This window comes from Salmo salar, chromosome ssa09 (genome assembly GCF_905237065.1).
Source record: "Salmo salar chromosome ssa09, Ssal_v3.1, whole genome shotgun sequence".
Classification (NCBI taxonomy): Eukaryota; Metazoa; Chordata; class Actinopteri; order Salmoniformes; family Salmonidae; genus Salmo; species Salmo salar.
The window spans coordinates 82,485,939-82,511,094 of NC_059450.1; the positions used below are offsets into that span (position 1 = coordinate 82,485,939).

Genomic DNA, 25,156 nt, shown 5'->3' on the forward strand with positions numbered 1-25,156 from the left:
CTAATAAATATATCCTATAACATAGTATACAAAGTGTAAAATGGATGGCTACATTTCAGCTATCAGGCATCCAGGCCCATGTGATGTAGTAGCCAACTATCAGATTGACTGAATCTCATTACAAATTAATTGAACTTGGCCTGGACATTCTCATACATGAGATCCCATTGAGTACAGCTATAGGACCAGTGTTGTGGAGTAGTGAGTTACATGTGGTTCAACTAGTAATGTAATTACATTTTTGCTGTAGCTTGGTGGCAGTTGAACTATATCCAAATCTTGGTAGTGTTTTCAGTAGTTAATTTCTGTTTTGCCATATAGTGTAACTAGCTACTGGAACTACACACTACTTTCTTTTGAAAAAAATTAATATGGGTGAAGTAGGCAACAATTTCCTTTAGTTTTCAGCATCAGACTTTAGTCAATTAAACTATATTTCTATATTTCTATTTTTCAATCATAGCTTTAGTTTAGCTCAACTTCTTCCAGTGTGAAGTAATTGGTAGCTTGGTAAACTATATTTTCAGAGTAGCTTCCCCAACACTATATAGGACACACATGTAGGCTACACATGCAGAACTGATCATTTTCAAAATGGTCGACCAATACTTATATAATCTAAGGTGTGTCAACTGTCTCTCTCTGGTTTGGGGGTTGGGGTGCAACACTAAAAAGTAAGATACATTTTTGCTGAACTTGTGCTCTTATTTAAAGTTAAAGAATGTGAAGTGAAGTGTTTATTTATGCCAATGTAACTGCACAGCACACAATTGGAATAAGTGCAGCAAAGCTTGAAATAAAACTAATGTGGAAAATGTGCAATGAAGCCAGCAAACTGCAAGGTACTGTATTATGTCCATACACTATCAAACAGTTTTGTAACCATAGGCTATAATGCATTGGTCTTTAACATATGATGGTACATAGGCTACACATTTTAGAATAGATAACTGTATATCACTGCCAAATTGTTTCCATACAAGCGTGCATAAAGGCAGTTACAGCAGTTATTAGCCTACAACTGTGTAATGTGTATTTTTAAGAAACATTCTGAGTAATTAAATATAGCCTACTAAATTCATGTACTCTAGTTTAAATACACATGAGATGTGGAACCACATAATTCATTATTCAAGAAATTATCCAAACTATCCAAAGCTTCAAGATGCCACTCCCTGATAAAATACTCTTAAACTCTCCATATAGCTTTGAAATGACTTGCAATAGTGTACCTTCCATTTACATATTTTAGTTTAAAGTTAGATGTTAGTTTAGTTAAAAGTTAGATGTTAGTGTGCTGCCAGACACTTACTTTTAGCGATTCCAGCCTGGACAGAAATGTCCAATCGGGACAGCAGCTCTTATTGGAGAATGTAGCACACCCCCAACCACGTGCTGCTCTGACGTCCAACGAAGAAGAAAAGGTGGACTTTTAGAATACCTTTTTTAAATATTTACATATGAGGGAGCCAGGAGGGGGGCACAGGGCATCATGTATTGTTGTGAGAGCTCAGTTACCAGCGACAGACAGGTATGTAAAAGTCAGTGAACAGTCTGGTGAACAAAAAATACATGGGCATTCTGATGGAAACGTCCATTTAAAGCGGCAATCAGTAGTTGGAACAATAACAAACCACCCCTGTTGTGGTAAAAAGCTGAGGGATGGGGCTGGAGAAATGAAACCACTCTCAAATGTATAGACACCTATGGATGCAAGGACTGACCATCCATGATAGCACAATTATAGTTTTAACCATGTTTTGATGGTATATAGTGTTTGTTTACATGTACTTTGTAAATTATATTCTTCAAGAATCAATGGGTACAAATCATTAATTTATGTCATCCTTTAACCCTGGGCATACCTAACAACAGGTTTACATTAACATTACAATAGCCTACAATTTATTCCAAAATCGATTGTGATTATAGCCTTATTTTTATTAATTGGAACTTTTTGTTGCGATATATGTGAGATGGGCTTTAGGACCATGCAGAGCAACAATTCATAGGCTGCACCGCTGGAGGAGGAAGACCATGGCTGAGTATAGCTGAGTATTTAATGCGTAAAATGCGACAGGAAATAATACTAATCCGCCAATTTAGTGTAGTGTAATATTGTTGCCTGTTCAGTTGCAGTCATCTTGGCTGTTATGTTCCACAGTGATGGAGCACATCCGACTGCCTAAGGTAACCCGTATTCGGCAACTAATGACTAATGCAATTGTCAATTTATTTCACTCGGCCTCGATGTTTCCGATTTACACATTGTATTTGCCTCCTAGCTCATAGTAACTGTTATAAATACATATTGTTTTACATTAAATATCAATAAGACTGGAACCACTATAAACAACATGATTTGTTATAATAAGGGAAAGGGGACTGTCAAATGTGGCCACGTATGCTGTAGTTGCCGTTCACCCCACAGTGTTATTACCTATGCTGCTGACTGGCCAACATTTTATCAGTGTGTAATAACAATTTAATATTGCATGTAATCTGATATTTTATTGATCAATGGAAACTCAACTGTCGTCGCCTATGTCGGCAAACCACATATACTTGATTTATTTACAGTGTTCAAAACAATAATTATTGTAGTCCTATTAAAATGATGATATATTAAAGAGATAGGCCTATGTTATGCATGTTCCATTTCTCCATAGTGTGTTTCTTTTACTCCATCTGTCCTGTCCCAGGTTGAGAAAGTCAGACTGATTGACAAAATCTCCTCCAGAAGAGCCTCGGTCGGCACTTTGTACCTGACAGCCACTCACACCATCTTTGTGGAGAATGAGACTGAGATCCGTACAGAAACATGGGTAGGCAGCTCCAGTCTGATAAAATATTTGATATAAACCTTCCGCAACAATACGTAATGAAATGTGGAAGTCCCGGTCCTGCATCATTTTGGTTTGTGCAATACAATAGTATCACATTGGCAGCACTAATGTGCCTACCCCCATTCATAGAAGCTAACTACCTTTAGCTGCTATTGAGCATAGTAGCTTCTGACCGGGGGAGTTTTGATAAGAGCCACCGCGCCTGCTCTTCACATTTTACACGCATCGCTTGTGGTACGGTTTTGGAAAGAAGGAAGTGTCTTTCATATCGGTGAGAAATAATTTATTTTAAAAAACCTGAGGGTTAAATAACTACACACATGAACAGGGTTAGGTTTAACGTTCCCACACCGCCATATTTCCACGTTAGGGATTTTACTGAGGGGGAGGGGGCATGCATGGAGGGGTAGCTGGTCCAACTCAAGGTGTCATAAAACCAAAATGCACCCCACTCCCCAACATAAAAATACTTTCACATGACTCTCCCCTTGTACTGTAAAATAAATTGAACACCCTCCCCCCCTCATATAATTAACGCAAAATAATGTTTTACGACCACAAATAACAATAAGTGTAGCAACCCTGTATTTATAAACGTGGATATCTACTTTGCTTTTGTGGCACAGTCGATGCCACACAGGGATATGTATGGACCAGAAGGTTGAGGGTTCGCCGACAACCTGTTTCATTACTTCACTATCAGAGCTGGTTGCGGACAATGATCAGCTAGGAAGAAATTCGATTTTCAACACTTTAATGCCATATTTGTAATTTATAATAAATATATGCAACACATTTTCCACCAACAGATTTCTGTGCCAAAGCACCACACAACCAATAAAAAAAACTTATTGACATGTTTTGCGTTTTCAACACCACAATAAATAGACTGTTAATCTGGACGAACAAAAACCACATCCTGTAGGTCTACCCAGTATGGAAGGCTTGGTTTGACAATCTCTGAATGTCATTAAACTTTTTGGTGTTTTGTAACAGATGTCTCTTTCCATTCACCAAATTGCCTCTGCACAGTTTGGATTGATTGATTGATTTTATTTACATACACTACCAGTCAAAAATTTGGACACACCTACTCATTCCAGGGTTTCTCTTTATTGTTACTATTTTCTATTGTTACTATTTTCTATTTTCTGTAGAATAATAGTGAAGACATCAAAACTATGAAATAACACATATGGAATCATGTAGTAACCAAATAGTGTTAAGTGTTATTTTTTTATTTTAGATTGTTCAAAGTAGCCACCCTTTGCCTTGATGACAGCTTTGCACACTCTTGGCATTCTCTCAACCAGCTTCATGAGGAATGATGTTCCAACAGTTTTGAAGGAGTTCCCACATATGCTGAGCACTTGTTGGCTGCTTTTCCTTCACTCTGCGCCCCTGCCCAGTCATGTGAAATCCATACATTAGGGCCTGATGAGTTTATTTAATTTGACTGATTTCCTTATATGAACAGTAACTCAGTAAAATCATTGAATGTTGCATTCATATATTTTTTCAGTATACACTATATATACAAAAGTATGTGGACACCCGTTCAAATTAGTGGATTCGGCTATTTAATCCACACCCGTTGCTGGCAGGTGTAAAATCGAGCACATAGCCATGCAATCTCCATAGACAAACATTGACAGTAGAATGTTCTTACTGAAGAGCTCAGTGACTTTCAACGTGGCACCGTCATAGGATGCCACCTTTCCAACAAGTCAGTTCGTTCAATTTCTGCCTGCTAGAGCTGCCCCGATGAACTGTAAGTGCTGTGATTGTGAGGTGGAAATGTCTAGGAGCAACAATGTCTCAGTTGCGACTTGGTAGGCCACACAAGCTCACAGAACGGGACCGCCGAGTGCTGAAGCACGTAGCGTGTAAAAATCGTCTGTCCTCAGTTGTAATACTCACTCCCGAGTTCCAAACTGCCTCTGGAAGCAATGTCAGCACAATAACTGTTCGTCGGGAGCTTCATGAATGGGTTTCCATGACCGAGCAGCCGCACACAAGCCTAAGATCACCATTTGTAATGCCAAGCTTCGGCTGGAATGGTGTAAAGCTTGCCGCCATTGGACTCTGGAGCAGTGGAAACGTATTCTCTGGATTGATTAATCACGCTTCACCATCTGGCAGCCCAACGGACGAATCTTGGTTTGGCGGATGCCAGGAGAATGCTACCATTGTGCCCACTTTAAAGTTTGGTGGAGCAGGAATAATGGTCTGGGGCTGTTTTTCATTGTTCGGGCTAGGCCCCTTAGTTCCAGTGAAGGTAAATTTTAATGCTACAGCATACAATGACATTCTAGATGATCCTGTGCTTCCAACTTTGTGGCAACATTTTGGGGAAGGCCCTTTCCTGTTTCAGCATGACAGTGCCCCTGTGCACAAAGTGAGGTCCATACAGAAATGGTTTGTCAAGATCGGTGTGGAAGAGAAGGCCTAGCTCCAGAGAGATAGAGAGAGCAATAAGATATGCCAGTGGCATGCTACGAAACCGACATGCATTTCTTTATGTCAGATAGCTACTGCGTCTGCTACACAGATATAGATGTACAGAAGGAGGCTAATTCGTATCTGAATATTTTGTATAAAAATAAGCTTATTGTTAGATTATAGGAGTAACTTTGGTAGGCCTGAAACATTCTTCCTCACCTCAAGTTTAACTGTTAGAATCAGTTGAAGCGCTGGTGCACACCGCCTTCATATCATATGCTTGCAGTAGCTAAAGCTTAATAATATCCACACCACACCAAACCTTCACAAAAGTTTCTAAACTTTATCAGGGTAATATCAAAAGGAAATGAAAGGAAAAATATGAACAGTGTCACGGCCTGACCATAGAGAGCCCTCGGGTTTCTCTATGGTGTTTTAGGTCAGGGCGTGATTGGGGGAGTTTCTAGGTATTGTGTTTCTATGTTGGTATTTGTGTATCGTTCCCAATTGGAGGCAGCTGATATTCGTTACCTCTAATTGGGGATCATACTAAGTGTGTCCTTTTTCCCACCTGCGATGTGGGATATTGTTTTGTATGAGTGCCTATGTGCGCTACATTTTTCACGATCATTATATATTTGTTGTTTTGGAAGTTTCACTATTATTAAAATGTGGAACTCTAGTCACGTTGCGCCTTGGTCCAATTATTTATACGACGGTCATGACAGAATATCTCACCATTACAGGACCAAGCAGTGTGCCCAGGAGGTGAAGGAGAGTTGGACATGGGAAGAGATACTAGGTGGATGCGAGACCCTTCCTTGGTGGGAGTTGCCGAGGAGTAAAGGAGGACAGTGACGACGCCGGGGTCCGCGGCCACAAACAACCCAAGGGCAACCCCAAGATTTTTTTTGGGGGGGGGGCACAAGGGACGGTAGGCCGAGGAGAGAGCCAGAGACCGTCTGGGAGTCGATGGAGGAGTTGGAGGAGGGATATCGGAGAGAGATGTTGGTTAGGTGTATTCTGCAGCGCAGGCGTCCTGAGGAGCGTGTCATCAGTCCGGTGCAACCTGTGCCGGCTCCACGCACCAGGCCTCCAGTGTGCCTTCCCAGCCCGGTACGTCCTGTGCTGGCTCCCCGCACTCGCCCTGAAGAGCGTGTCATCAGTCCGGTGAAACCTGTGCCGGCTCCACGCACCAGGCCTCCAGTGTGCCTTCCCAGCCCGGTACGTCCTGTGCTGGCTCCCCGCACTCGCCCTGAAGAGCGTGTCATCAGTCCGGTGAAACCTGTGCCGGCTCCACGCACCAGGCCTCCAGTGCGCCTTCCCAGCCCGGTACGTCCTGTGCCGGCTCCCTGCGCTCATCCTCCAGTGACGGTCCACGGTCCGGAGCTTCCAGTGACGGTCCACGGTCCGGAGCTTCCAGTGACGGTCCACGGTCCGGAGCTTCCTGCGCCGGTGCTCAGTCCAGGCCCGGCATCCAGTCCCGCTCCATGGCCGGAGCCTTCCTCTGCGCCAGTGCTCAGTCCAGGCACGGTGTCCAGTCCCACTCCATGGCCGGAGCCTTCCTCTGCGCCGGTGCTCAGTCCAGACACGGCGTCCAGCCCCGCTCCATGGCCGGAGCCTTCCTCTGCGCCGGTTCCCAGTCCGGGCACGGCGTTCAGCCCGGCTCCATGGCCGGATCCGCACCGGAGCCACCACCGACGCTAGTTGCCCACCCTAACCCTCCCCATCTAGTTTCAGGTTTTGCGGTCGGAGTCTGTTGGTGTGTATGGTTCCCAATTGGAGGCAGCTGATATTCGTTACCTATAATTGCGGATCATACTTAGTGTGTCCTTTTTCCCACCTGCGATGTGGGATATTGTTTTGTATGAGTGCCTATGTGCGCTACATTTTTCACGATCGTTATACCTTTGTTGTTTTGGAAGTTTCACTATTATTAAAATGTGGAACTCTACTCACGCTGTGCCTTGGTCCAATTATTTATACGACGGTCGTGACAAGCAGGCTATTATATTGCAGCAAACACAGCATTACAGTTGGAATTTAATTTGGCCTAAGAAAATGGCTCAACAGAATGAAACAAAACAAGTACCTACCATACGCAACAAAAAGAAAGAACTAGGCTAATGTTATTTATTTGACAACAGAGCAACTTATTATCTAAGTATGGAGCACATAATTTTTGACATGCGTTTTTCTGGATTTTTTTGTTGTTATTCTGTCTCTCACTGTTCAAATAAACCTACCATTAAAATTATAGACTGATCATTTCTTTGTCAGTGGGCAAACGTACAAAATCAGCAGGGGATCAAATACTTTTTTCCCTCACTGTACAGAATAAAAAACACAGTACAAGTTAAATGGGTTACCATCACATTTTCAACTCTAGGTGTACTGATGGTTTTGTCACAAAAAATGTTGTGTATGTATAGTGAATTCAAGTGTGATATTATTTGTCAAATGGCAGCCAAGCGTCAATCATCATGTCACCAGAATAAGAACATCAATATTTATTGAAAGGAGCATCAACCTCATGACTGTGCACTTTCACCACCCTGTGAAGTTCATCATAACTTGTTGCATCTGTAGCCTAATAAACTGCATGCTTTCCCATGATGTGATATTTTTTATCAGACATGTAGGCTACTTTACTCACATAAAATGTTTGGATGGAAAGTTTAGTGCATAAGGGAAGTACCAAAACACCTTGATATAGGGGAGGAGCATGCAGGCAGATGAGGAAATGTGTCTAGGATGGAAGAAATTATATCGGAAAAGCTCTAAAAGAGTGAATGGAAATCAGGAAAAAAAACACACAACCCTCCCTGTGACCAATAAAAACCATACTACCCTCCCCTGTGACCAATAAAAACCATACTACCCTCCCCTGTGACCAATAAAAACCATACTACCCTCCCCTGTGACCAATAAAAACCATACTACCCTCCCCTGTGACCAATAAAAACCATACTACCCTCCCATGTGACCAATAAAAACCATACTACCCTCCCCTGTGTCCAATAAAAACCATACTACCCTCCCCTGTGTCCAATAAAAACCATACTACCCTCCCATGTGACCAATAAAAACCATACTACCCTCCCCTGTGTCCAATAAAAACCATACTACCCTCCCATGTGACCAATAAAAACCATACTACCCTCCCATGTGACCAATAAAAACCATACTACCCTCCCCTGTGTCCAATAAAAACCATACTACCCTCCCCTGTGACCAATAAAAACCATACTACCCTCCCCTGTGACCAATAAAAACCATACTACCCTCCCCTGTGTCCAATAAAAACCATACTACCCTCCCCTGTGACCAATAAAAACCATACTACCCTCCCATGTGACCAATAAAAACCATACTACCCTCCCCTGTGTCCAATAAAAACCATACTACCCTCCCATGTGACCAATAAAAACCATACTACCCTCCCATGTGACCAATAAAAACCATACTACCCTCCCCTGTGTCCAATAAAAACCATACTACCCACCCATGTGACCAATAAAAACCATACTACCCTCCCATGTGACCAATAAAAACCACACTACCCTCCCATGTGACCAATAAAAACCATACTACCCTCCCCTGTGTCCAATAAAAACCATACTACCCTCCCCTGTGTCCAATAAAAACCATACTACCCTCCCCTGTGACCAATAAAAACCATACTACCCTCCCCTGTGACCAATAAAAACCATACTACCCTCCCCTGTGTCCAATAAAAACCATACTACCCTCCCCTGTGACCAATAAAAACCATACTACCCTCCCATGTGACCAATAAAAACCATACTACCCTCCCCTGTGTCCAATAAAAACCATACTACCCTCCCATGTGACCAATAAAAACCACACTACCCTCCCATGTGACCAATAAAAACCATACTACCCTCCCCTGTGTCCAATAAAACCATACTACCCTCCCCTGTGTCCAATAAAAACCATACTACCCTCCCCTGTGACCAATAAAACCATACTACCCTCCCCTGTGACCAATAAAAACCATACTACCCTCCCCTGTGTCCAATAAAAACCATACTACCCTCCCCTGTGACCAATAAAAACCATACTACCCTCCCATGTGACCAATAAAAACCATACTACCCTCCCCTGTGTCCAATAAAAACCATACTACCCTCCCATGTGACCAATAAAAACCATACTACCCTCCCATGTGACCAATAAAAACCACACTACCCTCCCATGTGACCAATAAAAACCACACTACCCTCCCATGTGACCAATAAAAACCATACTACCCTCCCATGTGACCAATAAAAACCATACTACCCTCCCCTGTGTCCAATAAAAACCATACAACCCTCCCCTGTGACCAATAAAAACCATACTACCCTCCCCTGTGTCCAATAAAAACCATACTACCCTCCCATGTGTCCAATAAAAACCATACTACCCTCCCCTGTGACCAATAAAAACCATACTACCCTCCCATGTGACCAATAAAAACCATACTACCCTCCCCTGTGTCCAATAAAAACCATACTACCCTCCCCTGTGACCAATAAAAACCATACTACCCTCCCCTGTGTCCAATAAAAACCATACTACCCTCCCCTGTGACCAATAAAAACCATACTACCCTCCCCTGTGTCCAATAAAAACCATACAACCCTCCCCTGTGACCAATAAAAACCATACTACCCTCCCCTGTGACCAATAAAAACCATACTACCCTCCCATGTGACCAATAAAAACCATACTACCTTCCCCTGTGTCCAATAAAAACCATAGTACCCTCCCATGTGACCAATAAAAACCATACTACCCTCCCATGTGACCAATAAAAACCACACTACCCTCCCCCTGTGTCCAATAAAAACCATAACACCCTCCCATGTGACCAATAAAAACCATACTACCCTCCCATGTGACCAATAAAAACCACACTACCCTCCCCTGTGTCCAATAAAAACCATACTACCCTCCCCTGTGTCCAATAAAAACCATACTACCCTCCCCTGTGACCAATAAAAACCATACTACCCTCCCCTGTGTCCAATAAAAACCATACAACCCTCCCCTGTGACCAATAAAAACCATACTACCCTCCCCTGTGACCAATAAAAACCATACTACCCTCCCATGTGACCAATAAAAACCACACTACCCTCCCCCTGTGTCCAATAAAAACCATAACACCCTCCCATGTGACCAATAAAAACCATACTACCCTCCCATGTGACCAATAAAAACCACACTACCCTCCCCTGTGTCCAATAAAAACCACACTACCCTCCCCTGTGCCCAATAAAAAAACACACAATCCTCCCCAAAGCAAAAAAAGGTTTGACAACCCTTCCCTATTTTGGACCACCCCTCCCCTCCAGTAAATTGTGATCTGTCCCTTACAGAACTTGTGTACAGAAAACAGACAGAAGACAGAGTGGACTATCTGCGCTAAGTAGCTATCTGTGTCTTCGAACACCTGTGTGTAAACGGAAGACGTACACCACAAATGTGTTGTCACTGAAAAATACTGCCGGCTGCAACTGAGTTAAAATCAGTTAAAACAGTGTACAGTGAGTGTATATTTTGCAGTTGTGCAATTATCTTGATGTGATATGAAAGTAGAGGGCTTTATGTTTCTAGAACCATACCACAATTGAGAATCGATTCACGATTAGAAGGAGTATTTGGCTGTTTTGGCTTCCAGAGCCACTTTGCCCTTTAAAGAGAACATCTAAGGTCCTTGGACTATAAGTCCAGTTTTGGGCTATATTGTGCCTTGATAATATGAAAGGGGTTACTGAGCCGTGTGTTCTCTGCTGTCTTCACCCCTCTAGGTTCTGCACAGTTTAGTGTGCAGTGTGGAGAAACAAGCTACAACCACCACAGGAAGTCCTCTGCTCGTCCACTGTAAGAACTACCAGGCCCTCCGGTTTATCATCCCTCAGGAAAGGGACTGCCATGACGTGCACGTCTCCCTGCTGCGCCTCTCCCGACCAGGTGCACGCTGACATGGACATTACCATAATGCTATCTTGTTTTGTTCCATAACGATATCTTGTTTTGTTCCACAACGATATCTTGTTGTGTTCCATAACAATATCTTGTTTTGTTCCATAACAATATCTTGTTTTGTTCCATAACGATATCTTGTTTTGTTCCATAACGATATCTTGCTTTGTTCCATAACGATATCTTGTTTTGTTCCATAACGATATCTTGCTTTGTTCCATAACGATATCTTGTTTTGTTCCATAACGATATCTTGTTTTATTCCATAACGACATATTGTTTTGTTCCATAAATATATCTTGTGGTGTTGTATTACATGACGTGATGTAAAAGTGAGTGCTACATGATCTTTTCCAATCAATCAACTGCTGATCATTCCCCCCTCTCTACCTGAAAGAACCTTTCTATGTCAGTGTTGTTATTCCTGTTGTGTTTTGTCTTGCAGAGCGATATGAGGAGCTGTACTGCTTTTCCTTTCATGCTAACAGTGACAAGGAGGTGAGAGGACAGGCCTGGGACTTTCTCAGCCTCAAGGCTGAGTACAGTAGAATGGGCGTTCCCAACCACCTCTGGAATCTATCCCCAGTTAACCGCGACTACAAGGTCTGTACGCAAGATGCACATATTACCCTACAAGGAGACCAATTGGCCTTTTTTTTTTAGGAACTCGTTGGGGTCTCAACTTACTGTTGAGAGTTAGAATAGTAGAATACACAAGGTGAAATTTCAAAATTTAGTTGTGCATCAACAATTTTTATCTTCTTATGTCAGTCGCTGACAGTTACTCAATTAGCTCAAGCTCATGTCAGTTAGCATTTGTTAGATTGATAAGTTAGTTTAGCAAGCTATCAAAACTTGTAGAAATCATGGTGGAATTACGGACCGGGTAGCCCACATTGATTTTGTAAGTCACTCTCACTCAAATATCATATTTAAGATGCACTCTCAAACTTTTGTATCATTTCAGCCAGTAGTTTTCAAAGTGGTGCTCACGAGCCAAAACGGGTCCTTGTTTTTTGTGTACTATGTCATCCAATTGTTGTCCAACAAAATGTCTCTTAGGACATCCAAAAGGTTAGGGACGGCTCTGTTTGCACCCACGAGCCACTGCGGCCCCTCATGATGAGTTCAGATGTTTTGTGGCCCCCATCCCCATCAAAGTTGCCTCTCTCTTACCTAGATAGTATTTTGACTATGATTTTTGTTGTTGTTGTCTTTTTCCAACAGGTGAGTGACTCTTATCCTGCTGAGCTGTATGTGCCAAAATCAGCCACCCACCCAGTCATTGTTGGGAGTTCCAAATTCCGAAGCCGAGGTCGATTTCCCACGTTGTCATACTACTGCAAAGAAAACCATGTGAGTCTTGACAGATCTCTCAAAACAACAGCCCGCACATATTTTTATATTCTCTCTCTCATATATATATATATATATATATATATATATATATATCTCATATATATATATATTAGTCTCAACATTAACAGTGAAGAGCCGACTCCAGGATGCTGGCCTTCTAGGCATAGTTCCTCTGGCCATTGCTTGTGTTCTTTTGCCCATCTTAGTCTTTTCTTCTTATTGGCCAGTCTGAGATATGGCTTTTTCTTTGCAACTCTGCTTAGAAAGCCAGCATCCCGGAGTCGCCTCTTCACTGTTGACGTTGAGACTGGTGTTTTGCGGGTACTATTTAATGAAGCTGCCAGTGGAGAACTTGTGAGGCGTCTGTTTCTCAAACTAGACACTCTAATGTACTTGTCCTCTTGCTCAGTTGTGCACCGGGGCCTCCCACTCCTCTTTCTATTCTGGTTAAAGCCAGTCTGCGCTGTTCTGTAAAGGGAGTAGTGCACGAGATCTTCAGTTTCTTGGCAATTTCTCGCATGGAATAGCCTTAATTTCTCAGAACAAGAATAGACTGACGAGTTTCAGAAGAAAGTGCTTTGTTTCTGGCACTTTTGAGCCTGTAATCGAACCCACAAATGCTAATGCTCCAGATACTTAGCTAGTCTAAAGAAGGCCAGTTGTATTGCTTCTTTGTTCAGAACAACAGTTTTCAGCAGTGATAATATAATTGCAAAAGGTTTTCTAATGATCAATTAGCCTTTTAAAATGAGAAACTTGGATTAGCTAACACAACGTTCCATTGGAACTCAGGAGTGATGGTTGCTGATAATGGGCCTCTATACGCCTATGTAGATATTCCATAAAAAATCAGCCTTTTCCTGCTACAATAGTCATTTACATCATTAACAATGTCTACACTGTATTTCTGATCAATTTGAGGTTATTTTAATGGACAACAAATTGGCTTTTCTTTCAAAAACAAAGACATTTCTAAGTGACTCCAAACTTTTGTATGGTAGTGTATATTTATACAAAATTCTACCCAAATCTGTGATGTGCTGCTTGAATATTCCTATTTTATTTTTGTTGAACTCTATTTAACCAGGAAAAGTCCAGTGTGGCTCAGTTGGTAGAGCATGGTGCTTGCAACGCCAGGGTTGTGTGTTCGATTCCCAAGGGGGACCATGACAAAAAAGTATGAAAATATATGCTCTCGATAATAGTGTCTGCTAAAATGAGTAAATTGTTCATTTGAACCTTGAGGTTACAATCCCCATGCTGTCGATAACTCTTGTACATCAGAAGTGCTTGGTAATTCCAAGTCATGTTATGCCATTTTCAATTCCATTGGAGACCTTGTTCTGCTGGTCAGAGTGACCTTTGCTAGTCCCAGTGTGTGAGTGAGTCTGGGATGACCAAGCATATCCTCTGGCCATACTGAGCAGGAGCCCAGCTCTGCTCTCAGAACTATTATAATACTTTCTTAGCCAGGCCCATTGCTCCCCAGGGAGGCCATTGACCATTCCTTAACCAGGCCCATTGCTTGTGATAAGCTTCAGGTCATGCTTTTAGTAGTATGCAGTGGAGGCTGCTCAGGCTAATAATAGTAGCTGGAACGGAGCAAATGGAATGGCATCAAATACATGGAAACCATATGTTTGATATATTCTATACCATTCCGCTCCAACCATTACCACGACACCGTCCTCCCCGATTAAGGTGCCACCAACCTCCTAGCAGTGTATATGGCTGTGATAAGGTTCAGGCCAGGTTCCTAGCAGTATCTATGAATATGATGTGATAAGGTTCAGGTCAGGCTCGTAGCAGTATATATGGCTGCGATAAGGTTCAGGCCAGGCTCCTAACAGTACAGTTGAAGTCGGAAGTTTACATACACTTAGGTTGGAGTCATTAAAACTCGTTTTTCAACCACTCCACAAATGTATTGTTAACAAACCATAGTTTTTGCAAGTCGGTTAGGACATCTACCTTGTGCATAACACAAGTAATTTTTCCAACAATTGTTTACAGACAGATTATTTTATTTGTAATTCACTGTATCACAATTCCAGTGCGTCAGAAGTTTACATACACAAAGTTGACTGTGCCTTTAAACAGCTTGGAAAATTCCAGAAAATTATGTCATGGCTTTAGAAGCTTCTGATAGGCTACTTGAATTATACATTATTCATTGACAGTGTCACCAGCAAAGCACCATCACACCTCCATGCTTCATGGTGGGAACCACACGTGCGGAGTTCATCCGTTCACCTACTCTGTGTCTCACAAAGACACGGCGGTTGGAACCAAAAATCTCAAATTTGGACTCATCAGACCAAATAACAGATTTCCACCGGCCTGATGTCCATTGCTCGTGTTTCTTGGCCCAAGCATGTCTCTTCTTCTTCTTGATATTCTTAAGTACAGTGACTTGCGAAAGTATTCACCCCCTAGGCATTTTTACTATTTTGTTGCCTGCAACCTGGAATTAAAATAGATTTTGGGGGGGGGTTTGTATAATTTGATTTACACAACATGCTTAACACTTTGAAGATGCAAAATATTTTTTATTGTGAAACAAACAAGAAGTAAGACTTTGTTGAGACACCTTTTGCAGAAATTACAGCTGCAAGTCTCTTGGGATATGCCTCTATAAACTTGGCACATCCAGCCACTGGGATTCTTGCCCATTCTTCAAGGCAAATCTGCTCCAGCTCCTTCAAGTGTACAGCAATCTTTAAGTCATACCACAGATTCTCAATTGGATTCAGGTCTGGGCTTTGAATAGGCCATTCCAAGACATTTAAATGTTTCCCCTTAAACCACTCGGGTGTTGCTTTAGCAGTATGCTTAAGGTCATTGTCCTGCTGGAAGGTGAACCTCCGTCCAAATCTCTGGAAGACTGAAACAGGTTTCCCTCAAGAATTTCCCTGTATTTGGCGCCATCCAACATTCCTTTAATTCTGACCAGTTTCCCAGTCCTGCCGATGAAAAACATCCCCACAGCATGATGCTGCCACCACCATGCTTCACTGTGAGGATGGTGTTCTCGGGTGATGAGAGGTGTTGGGTTTGCGCCAGACATACCATTTTCCTTGATGGCCAAAAAGCTACCTTTTAGTCTCAGTACCTTCTTCCATATGTTTGGGGAGTCTCCCACATGCCTTTTGGCGAACACCAAACGTGTTTGCTTATTTTTTTCTTTAAGCAATGGCTTTTTTCTGGCCACTGTTCCGTAAAGCCCAGCTCTGTGGAGTGTATGGCTTAAAGTGTTCCTATGGACAGATTCTCCAATCTCCACTGGGGAGCTTTGCAGTTCCTTCAGGGTTATCTTTGGTCTCTTTGTGGCCTCTCTGATTAATGCCCTCCTTGCCTGGTCCGTGAGTTTTGGTGGGCGGCCCTCTCTTGGCAGGTTTGTTGTGGTGCCGTATTCTTTCAATGTTTTAATAATGGATTTAATGGTGCTCCGTGGGATTTTCCAAGATTTTGATGTTTATTTTTTTAACCCAACCCTGATCTGTACTTCTCCACAACTTTGTCCCTGACCTGTTTGGAGAGCTCCTTGGTCTTCATGAGGCAGTTTACTTGGTGGTGCCCCTTGCTTAGTGGTGTTGCAGACTCTGGGGCCTTTCAGAAGAGGTGAATATATAGTTTACATACACTTAGGTTGGAGTCATTAAAGCTCGTTTTTCAACCACTCCACAAATTTCTTGTTAACAAACTATAGTTTTGGCAAGTCGGTTAGGACTTCTACTTTGTGCATGACCCAAGTAATTTTTCCAACAATTGTTTACAGACAGATTATTTCACTTATAATTCACTGTATCACAATTCCAGTGGGTCAGAAGTTTACATACACTAAGTTGACTTTGCCTTTAAACAGATTGGAAAATTCCAGAAAATGATGTCATGGCTTTAGAAGTTTCTGTTAGGATAATTGACATCATTTGAGTCAATTGGAGGTGTACCTGTGTATGCATTTCAAGGCCTACCTTCAAACTCAGTGCCTCTTTGCTTGACATCATGGAAAAATCAAAAGAAATCAGCCAAGACCTCAGAAAACAAATTGTAGACCTCCACAAGTCTGGTTCATCCTTGGGAGCAATTTCCTAAAGCCTGAAGGTACCACGTTCATCTGTACAAACAATAGTACGCAAGTATAAACACAGTGGGACCACGCAGCCGTCATACCGCACAGGAAGAAGAGGCGTTCTGTCTCCTAGAGATAAACATACTTTGGTGCGAAAAGTACAACTCAATCCCAGAACAACAGCAAAGGACCTTGTGAAGATGCTGGAGGAAACAGGTACAAAAGTATCTATATCCACAGTAAAACGAGTCCTATATCGACATAACCTGAAAGGCTGCTCAGCAAGGAAAAAGCCACTGCTCCAAAACCGCCATAAAAAAGCCAGACTACGGTTTGCAACTGCACATGGGGACAAAGATCATACTTTTTGGAGAAATGTCCTCTGGTCTGATGAAACAAAAATAGAACTGTTTGGCCATAATGACCATTGTTATGTTTGGAGGAAAAAGGGGGAGGCTTGCAAGCCGAAGAAAACCATCCCAACCGTGAAGCACGGGGGTTGCAGCATCATGTTTTGGGGGTGCTTTGCTGCAGAAGGAACAGGTGCACTTCAAAAAATAGATGGCATCATGAGGGAGGGAAATTATGTGGATATATTGAAGCAACATCTCCAGACATCAGTCAGGAAGTTAAAGCTTGGTCGCAAATGGGTCTTCCAAATGTACAATGACCCCAAGCATACTTCCAAAGTTGTGGCAAAATGGCTTAAGAACAACAAAGTCAAGGTGTTGGAGTGGCCATCACAAAGCCCTCACCTCAATCCTATAGAACATTTGTTGGCAGAACTGAAAAAGCGTGTGTGAGCAAGGAGGCCTACAAACCTGACTCAGTTACACCAGCTCTGTCAGGAGGAATGGGCCAAAATTCACCCAACTTATTGTGGGAAGCTTGTGGAAGGCTACCTGAAACGTTTGACCCAAGTTAACTTGTTATGGATAGGGGGCAGTATTTTCACGGCCGGATAAAAAACGTACCCGATTTAATCTGGTTATTACTCCTGCCCAGAAACTAGAATATGCATATAATTAGTAGCTTTGGATAGAAAACACTCCAAAGTTTCTAAAACTGTTTGAATGGTGTCTGTGAGTATAACAGAACTCAAATGGCAGGCCAAAACCTGAGAAGATTCTGTACAGGAAGTACCCTGTCTGACCAATTCTTGGCCTTCTTTGTCATCTCTATCCAAAACAGAGGATCTCTGCTGTAACGTGACACTTTCTAAGGTCCCATTGGCGCCAGAACGTTGAATGATGACTCTGCAGTCTCTGGCTGAAAAACAGTAGCGCATTTGGTAAGTGGTCGATCTGAGAACAATGAGACGGGGGCGCGCGTGCACGAGACGACTCCATTTTCAACTTTGAGTCTTTGAACGAAAACAGGGTTTCCCGGTCGGAATATTATCGCTATTTTACGAGAAAAATCGCATAAAAATTGATTTTAAACAGCGTTTGACATGCTTCGAAGTACGGTAATGGAATATTTTGAAATGTTTTGTCACGATACGCGTACGCGCATCACCCTTCGTTACCCTTCGGATAGTGTCTTGAACGCACGAACAAAACGCCGCTATTTGGATATAACTATGGATTATTTGGAACCAAACCAACATTTGTTGTTGAAGTAGAAGTCCTGGGAGTGCATTCTGACGAAGAACAGCAAACGTAATCCAATTTTTCTTATAGTAAATCTGAGTTTGGTGAGTACCAAACTTGGTGGGTGTCAAATGAGCTAGCCCGTGATGGCGAGCTATCTACTCAGAATATTGCAAATGTGCTTTCACCGAACAGCTATTTTAAAATCGGACACCGCGATTGCATAAAGGAGTTCTGTATCTATAATTCTTAAAATAATTGTTATGTTTTTTGTGAACGTTTATCATGAGTAATTTAGTAAATTCACCGGAAGTGTTCGGTGGGAATGCTAGTTCTGAACGTCACGTGCTAATGTAAAAAGCTGGTTTTTGATATAAATATGTACTTGATTGAACAAAACATGCATGTATTCTATAACATAATGTCCTAGGAGTGTCATCTGATGAAGATCATCAAAGGTTAGTGCTGCATTTAGCTGTGGTTTTGGTTTTTGTGACATTATATGCTAGCTTGAAAAATGGGTGTCTGATTATTTCTGGCTGGGTACTCTGCTGACATAATCTAATGTTTTGCTTTCGTTGTAAAGCCTTTTTGAAATCGGACAGTGTGGTTAGATAAAGGAGAGTCTTGTCTTTAAAATGGTGTAAAATAGTCATATGTTTGAAAAATGAAAGTTTTCGGATTTTCGAGGAGTTTGTATTTCGCACCACGCCCTATCATTGGATATTGGAGTGGTGTTCCACTAGCGGAACGTCTAGATGTAAGAGGTTAAGCAATTTAAAGGCAATGCTACCAAATACTAATTGAGTGTATGTAAACTTCTGACCTACTGGGAATGTGATGAAAGAAATAAAAGCTGAAATAAATCATTCTCTCTACTATTATTCTGACATTTCACATTCTTAAAATAAAGTGGTGATCCTAACTGAGGAATTTTTACTGGGATTAAATGTCAGGAATTGTGAAACTGAGTTTAAATGTATTTGGCTAAGGTGTATGTAAACTTCTGACTTCAACTGTATACTGAGATTTCACACAGGTGGGCTTTATTTAACTAATTATATGACTTCTGAAGGTAATTAGTTGCACCAGATCTTATTTAAGGGCTTCTTAGCAAAGGGGGTGAATACATATGCATGCACCACTTTTCCGTTTTTTATTTTTTAACATTTTATGAAACAAGTTATTTTTTCCATTTCACTTCACCAATTTGGACTTTTTCGTGTATGTCCCTTACATGATATCCATTTAAATTACAGGTTGTAATGCAACAAAATAGTAAAAATGCCAAGGGGGATGAATACTTTTCCAAGGCACTGTATGGCTGTGATAAGGTTCAGGCCAGGCTCCAAGCAGTATATATGGCCAAAGCAGCAGCTACACTTCCTGGGGTCCAGCAAAATTAAGGCAGTTTATACAATTTTTAAATGTTACAATACATTCACAGATTTCACAACACACTGTGTGCCCTCTGGCCCCTACTCCACCACTACCACATATCTACAGTACTAAATGTGTATGTATAGTGCGTGTATGTATTGTGTGTGTGTGTGTGTGTGTGTGTGTGTGTGTGTGTGTGTGTGTGTGTGTGTGTGTGTGCGTGCGTGCGTGCGTGCGTGCGTGCGTGCGTGCGTGCGCACGCATGTGTCTGTGCCAATGTTTGTGTTGCTTCACAGTCCCCGCTGCTCCATAAGGTGTTTTTTTTATCTGTTTTTTTAAATATAATTTTACTGCTTGTGTCAGTTACTTGATGTGGAATAGAGTTCCATGTAGTCATGGCTCTATGTAGTACTGTGTGCCTCCCATAGTCTGTTCTGGACTTGGGGACTGTGAAGAGACCTCTTGTGGCATGTATTGTGGGGTATGCATGGGTGTCCAAGCTGTGTGCCAGTAGTTTAGGCAGACAGCTCGGTGCATTCAACATGTCAATACCTCTCATAAATAAAAGTAGTGATGAAGTGAATCTCTCCTCCACTTTCAGCCAGGAGAGATTGACATGCGTATTATTAATATTAGCTCTCTGTACAACCAAGGGCCAGCCGTGCTGCCCTGTTCTGAGCCCATTGCAATTTTCCTAAGTCCTTTTTTGTGGCACTTGACCACACGACTGAACAGTAGTCTAGGTGCAACAAAACTAGGGCCTGTAGGACCTGCCTTGTTGATAGCGTTGTTAAGAAGGCAGAGCATCGCTTTATTATAGACAGACTTCTCCCCATTTTAGCTACTACTGCATCAATTTATTTTGACCATGACAGTTTACAATCTGTAAGACAAGTAACTCTTTAAGGTTCAGGCCAGGCTCCTAGCAGTATATATGGCTGTGATAAGGTTCAGGTCAGGCTCCTAGCAGTTTACATGGCTATGATTAGCTTCAGGCCAGGCTCCTAGCAGTTTACATGGCTATGATAAGCTTCAGGCCAGGCTCCTAGCAGTATACATGGCTGTGATAAGGTTCAGGCCAGGCTCCTTGCAGCATCTAGTTCAAACAGGGCTGGGCTTTTCTGGCACAGGTTTCACTTACCAAGGAAACCTAGGGCTCCCCTCTGATGAACAAATCTTTTCTTTTCAATGCACTTCTATGAAGTACGGTATGAGAGCATGTGTGTCCCAAATAGCACCCTATTCCCTATATAGCACACTACTTTTGACCAGGGCCCAATATGGTGCTATTTGGGATGCAGCCCATGTGTGACTAGAGACCAGAGTTAGAGCAGAGTAAATTAGACATACAACCGGCTTCAATCTCTGCACAGGACTGATGACTGCTACATCTGTGTGCCTGTGTATGTACTGTAGAACGTTGAGGACCAGTCTCTATATAATGTTAATATTGCAGTAGAACGGTAGGGACCAGTCTCTAAATAAAGTTCATATTGCAGTAGAACAGTGAGGACCAGTCTCTATATAAAGCTCATATTGCAGTAGAACAGTAGGGACCAGTCTCTATATAAAGCTCATATTGCAGTAGAACAGTGAGGACCAGTCTCTATATAAAGTGCATATTGCAGTAGAACAGTAGGGACCAGTCTCTATATAAAGCTCATATTGCAGTAGAACAGTGAGGACCAGTCTCTATATAAAGCTCATATTGCAGTAGAACAGTGAGGACCAGTCTCTATATAAAGTTCATATTGCAGTAGAACAGTAGGGACCAGTCTCTATATAAAGTTCATATTGCAGTAGAACAGTAGGGACCAGTCTCTATATAAAGTTCATATTGCAGTAGAACAGTAGGGACCAGTCTCTATATAAAGTTCATATTGCAGTAGAACAGTGAGGACCAGTCTCTATATAAAGCTCATATTGCAGTAGAACAGTGAGGACCAGTCTCTATATAAAGCTCATATTGCAGTAGAACAGTGAGGACCAGTCTTTATATAAAGCTCATATTGCAGTAGAACAGTGAGGACCAGTCTCTATATAAAGCTCATATTGCAGTAGAACAGTAGGGACCAGTCTCTATATAAAGCTCATATTGCAGTAGAACAGTGAGGACCAGTCTCTATATAAAGCTCATATTGCAGTAGAACAGTAGGGACCAGTCTCTATATAAAGCTCATATTGCAGTAGAACAGTAGGGACCAGTCTCTATATAAAGCTCATATTGCAGTAGAACAGTAGGGACCAGTCTCTATATAAAGTTCATATTGCAGTAGAACAGTGAGGACCAGTCTCTATATAAAGCTCATATTGCAGTAGAACAGTGAGGACCAGTCTCTATATAAAGTTCATATTGCAGTAGAACAGTGAGGACCAGTCTCTATATAAAGCTCATATTGCAGTAGAACAGTGAGGACCAGTCTCTATATAAAGCTCATATTGCAGTAGAACAGTGAGGACCAGTCTTTATATAAAGCTCATATTGCAGTAGAACAGTGAGGACCAGTCTCTATATAAAGCTCATATTGCAGTAGAACAGTAGGGACCAGTCTCTATATAAAGCTCATATTGCAGTAGAACAGTGAGGACCAGTCTCTATATAAAGCTCATATTGCAGTAGAACAATGAGGACCAGTCTCTATATAAAGCTCATATTGCAGTAGAACAGTAGGGACCAGTCTCTATATAAAGCTCATATTGCAGTAGAACAGTGAGGACCAGTCTCTATATAAAGCTCATATTGCAGTAGAACAGTAGGGACCAGTCTCTATATAAAGCTCGTATTGCAGTAGAACAGTAGGGACCAGTCTCTATATAAAGCTCATATTGCAGTAGAACAGTGAGGACCAGTCTCTATATAAAGCTCATATTGCAGTAGAACAGTAGGGACCAGTCTCTATATAAAGCTCATATTGCAGTAGAACAGTAGGGACCAGTCTCTATATAAAGCTCATATTGCAGTAGAACAGTAGGGACCAGTCTCTATATAAAGTTCATATTGCAGTAGAACAGTGAGGACCAGTCTCTATATAAAGCTCATATTGCAGTAGAACAGTGAGGACCAGTCTCTATATAAAGCTCATATTGCAGTAGAACAGTAGGGACCAGTCTCTATATAAAGCTCATATTGCAGTAGAACAGTAGGGACCAGTCTCTATATAAAGCTCATATTGCAGTAGAACAGTGAGGACCAGTCTCTATATTTACATTTACATTTTAGTCATTTAGCAGACGCTCTTATCCAGAGCGACTTACAAATTGGTGCATTCACCTTATAATATCCAGTGGAACAACCACTTTACAATAGTGCATCTAAATCTTTTAAGGGGGGGGTTAGAAGGATTACTTTATCCTATCCCAGGTATTCCTTGAAGAGGTGGGGTTTCAGGTGTCTCCGGAAGGTGGTGATTGACTCCGCTGTCCTGGCGTCGTGAGGGAGCTTGTTCCACCATTGGGGTGCCAGAGCAGCGAACAGTTTTGACTGGGCTGAGCGGGAACTGTGCTTCCTCAGAGGTAGGGAGGCGAGCAGGCCAGAGGTGGATGAACGGAGTGCCCTTGTTTGGGTGTAGGGCCTGATCAGAGCCTGAAGGTACGGAGGTGCCGTTCCCCTCACAGCTCCGTAGGCAAGCACCATGGTCTTGTAGCGGATGCGAGCTTCGACTGGAAGCCAGTGGAGAGAGCGGAGGAGCGGGGTGACTTGAGAGAACTTGGGAAGGTTGAACACCAGACGGGCTGCGGCGTTCTGGATGAGTTGTAGGGGTTTAATGGCACAGGCAGGGAGCCCAGCCAACAGCGAGTTGCAATAATCCAGACGGGAGATGACAAGTGCCTGGATTAGGACCTGCGCCGCTTCCTGTGAGGCAGGGTCGTACTCTGCGAATGTTGTAGAGCATGAACCTACAGGATCGGGTCACCGCCTTGATGTTGGTGGAGAACGACAGGGTGTTGTCCAGGGTCACGCCAAGGCTCTTAGCACTCTGGGAGGAGGACACAAGGGAGTTGTCAACCGTGATGGCGAGATCATGGAACGGGCAGTCCTTCCCCGGGAGGAAGAGCAGCTCCGTCTTGCCGAGGTTCAGCTTGAGGTGGTGATCCGTCATCCACACTGATATGTCTGCCAGACATGCAGAGATGCGATTCGCCACCTGGTTGTCAGAAGGGGGAAAGGAGAAGATTAATTGTGTGTCATCTGCATAGCAATGATATGAGAGACCATGTGAGGATATGACAGAGCCAAGTGACTTGGTGTATAGCGAGAATAGGAGTGGGCCAAGAACAGAGCCCTGGGGGACACCAGTGGTGAGAGCACGTGGTGCGGAGACAGATTCTCGCCACGCCACCTGGTAGGAGCGACCTGTCAGGTAGGACGCAATCCAAGCGTGGGCGGCGCCGGAGATGCCCAGCTTGGAGAGGGTGGAGAGGAGGATCTGATGGTTCACGGTATCAAAGGCAGCAGATAGGTCTAGAAGGATGAGAGCAGAGTAGAGAGAGTTAGCTTTAGCAGTGCGGAGAGCCTCCGTGACACAGAGAAGAGCAGTCTCAGTTGAATGCCCAGTCTTGAAACCTGACTGATTAGGATCAAGAAGGTCATTCTGAGAGAGATAGCAAGAGAGCTGGCCAAGGACGGCACGTTCAAGAGTTTTGGAGAGAAAGGAAAGAAGGGATACTGGTCTGTAGTTGTTGACATCGGAGGGATCGAGTGTAGGTTTTTTCAGAAGGGGTGCAACTCTCGCTCTCTTGAAGACGGAAGGGACGTAGCCAGCGGTCAAGGATGAGTTGATGAGCGAGGTGAGGTAGGGGAGAAGGTCTCCGGAAATGGTCTGGAGAAGAGAGGAGGGGATAGGGTCAAGTGGGCAGGTTGTTGGGCGGCCGGCCGTCACAAGACGCGAGATTTCATCTGGAGAGAGAGGGGAGAAAGAGGTCAAAGCACAGGGTAGGGCAGTGTGAGCAGGACCAGCAGTGTCGTTTGACTTAGCAAACGAGGATCGGATGTCGTCAACCTTCTTTTCAAAATGGTTGACGAAGTCATCCGCAGAGAGGGAGGAGGGGGGGAGGAGGATTCAGGAGGGAGGAGAAGGTGGCAAAGAGCTTCCTAGGGTTAGAGGCAGATGCTTGGAGTTTAGAGTGGTAGAAAGTGGCTTTAGCAGCAGAGACAGAAGAGGAAAATGTAGAGAGGAGGGAGTGAAAGGATGCCAGGTCCGCAGGGAGGCGAGTTTTCCTCCATTTCCGCTCGGCTGCCCGGAGCCCTGTTCTGTGAGCTCATATTGCAGTAGAACGGTAGGGACCAGTCTCTATATAAAGCTCATATTGCAGTAGAACAGTGAGGACCAGTCTCTATATAAAGCTCATATTGCAGTAGAACAGTAGGGACCAGTCTATATATAAAGCTCATATTGCAGTAGAACAGTGAGGACCAGTCTCTATATAAAGTTCATATTGCAGTAGAACAGTGAGGACCAGTCTCTATATAA

General features: G+C 42.9%; 1 protein-coding gene across 4 annotated transcripts in view; it reads left to right on the plus strand.

The window, feature by feature from the left end:
- Positions 1-1,985: 1,985 nt before the first annotated feature.
- Positions 1,986-25,156, plus strand: part of mtmr7a (myotubularin related protein 7a) — a 38,584-nt gene continuing 15,413 nt past the window's right edge. The window contains exons 1-5 of one of the 4 annotated variants that reach the window (XM_014212825.2): positions 1,986-2,190; positions 2,703-2,825; positions 11,108-11,270; positions 11,728-11,780; positions 12,510-12,638. In XM_014212825.2, the coding sequence (XP_014068300.1) occupies positions 2,167-2,190; positions 2,703-2,825; positions 11,108-11,270; positions 11,728-11,780; positions 12,510-12,638 (492 nt within the window). In that variant the 5' untranslated portion in view covers positions 1,986-2,166. Of the gene's footprint in view, positions 2,191-2,702; positions 2,826-11,107; positions 11,271-11,727; positions 11,886-12,509; positions 12,639-25,156 lie in introns of all 4 variants that reach the window. The other 3 variants (XM_014212827.2, XM_014212824.2, XM_014212826.2) reach the window with 3 other exon arrangements.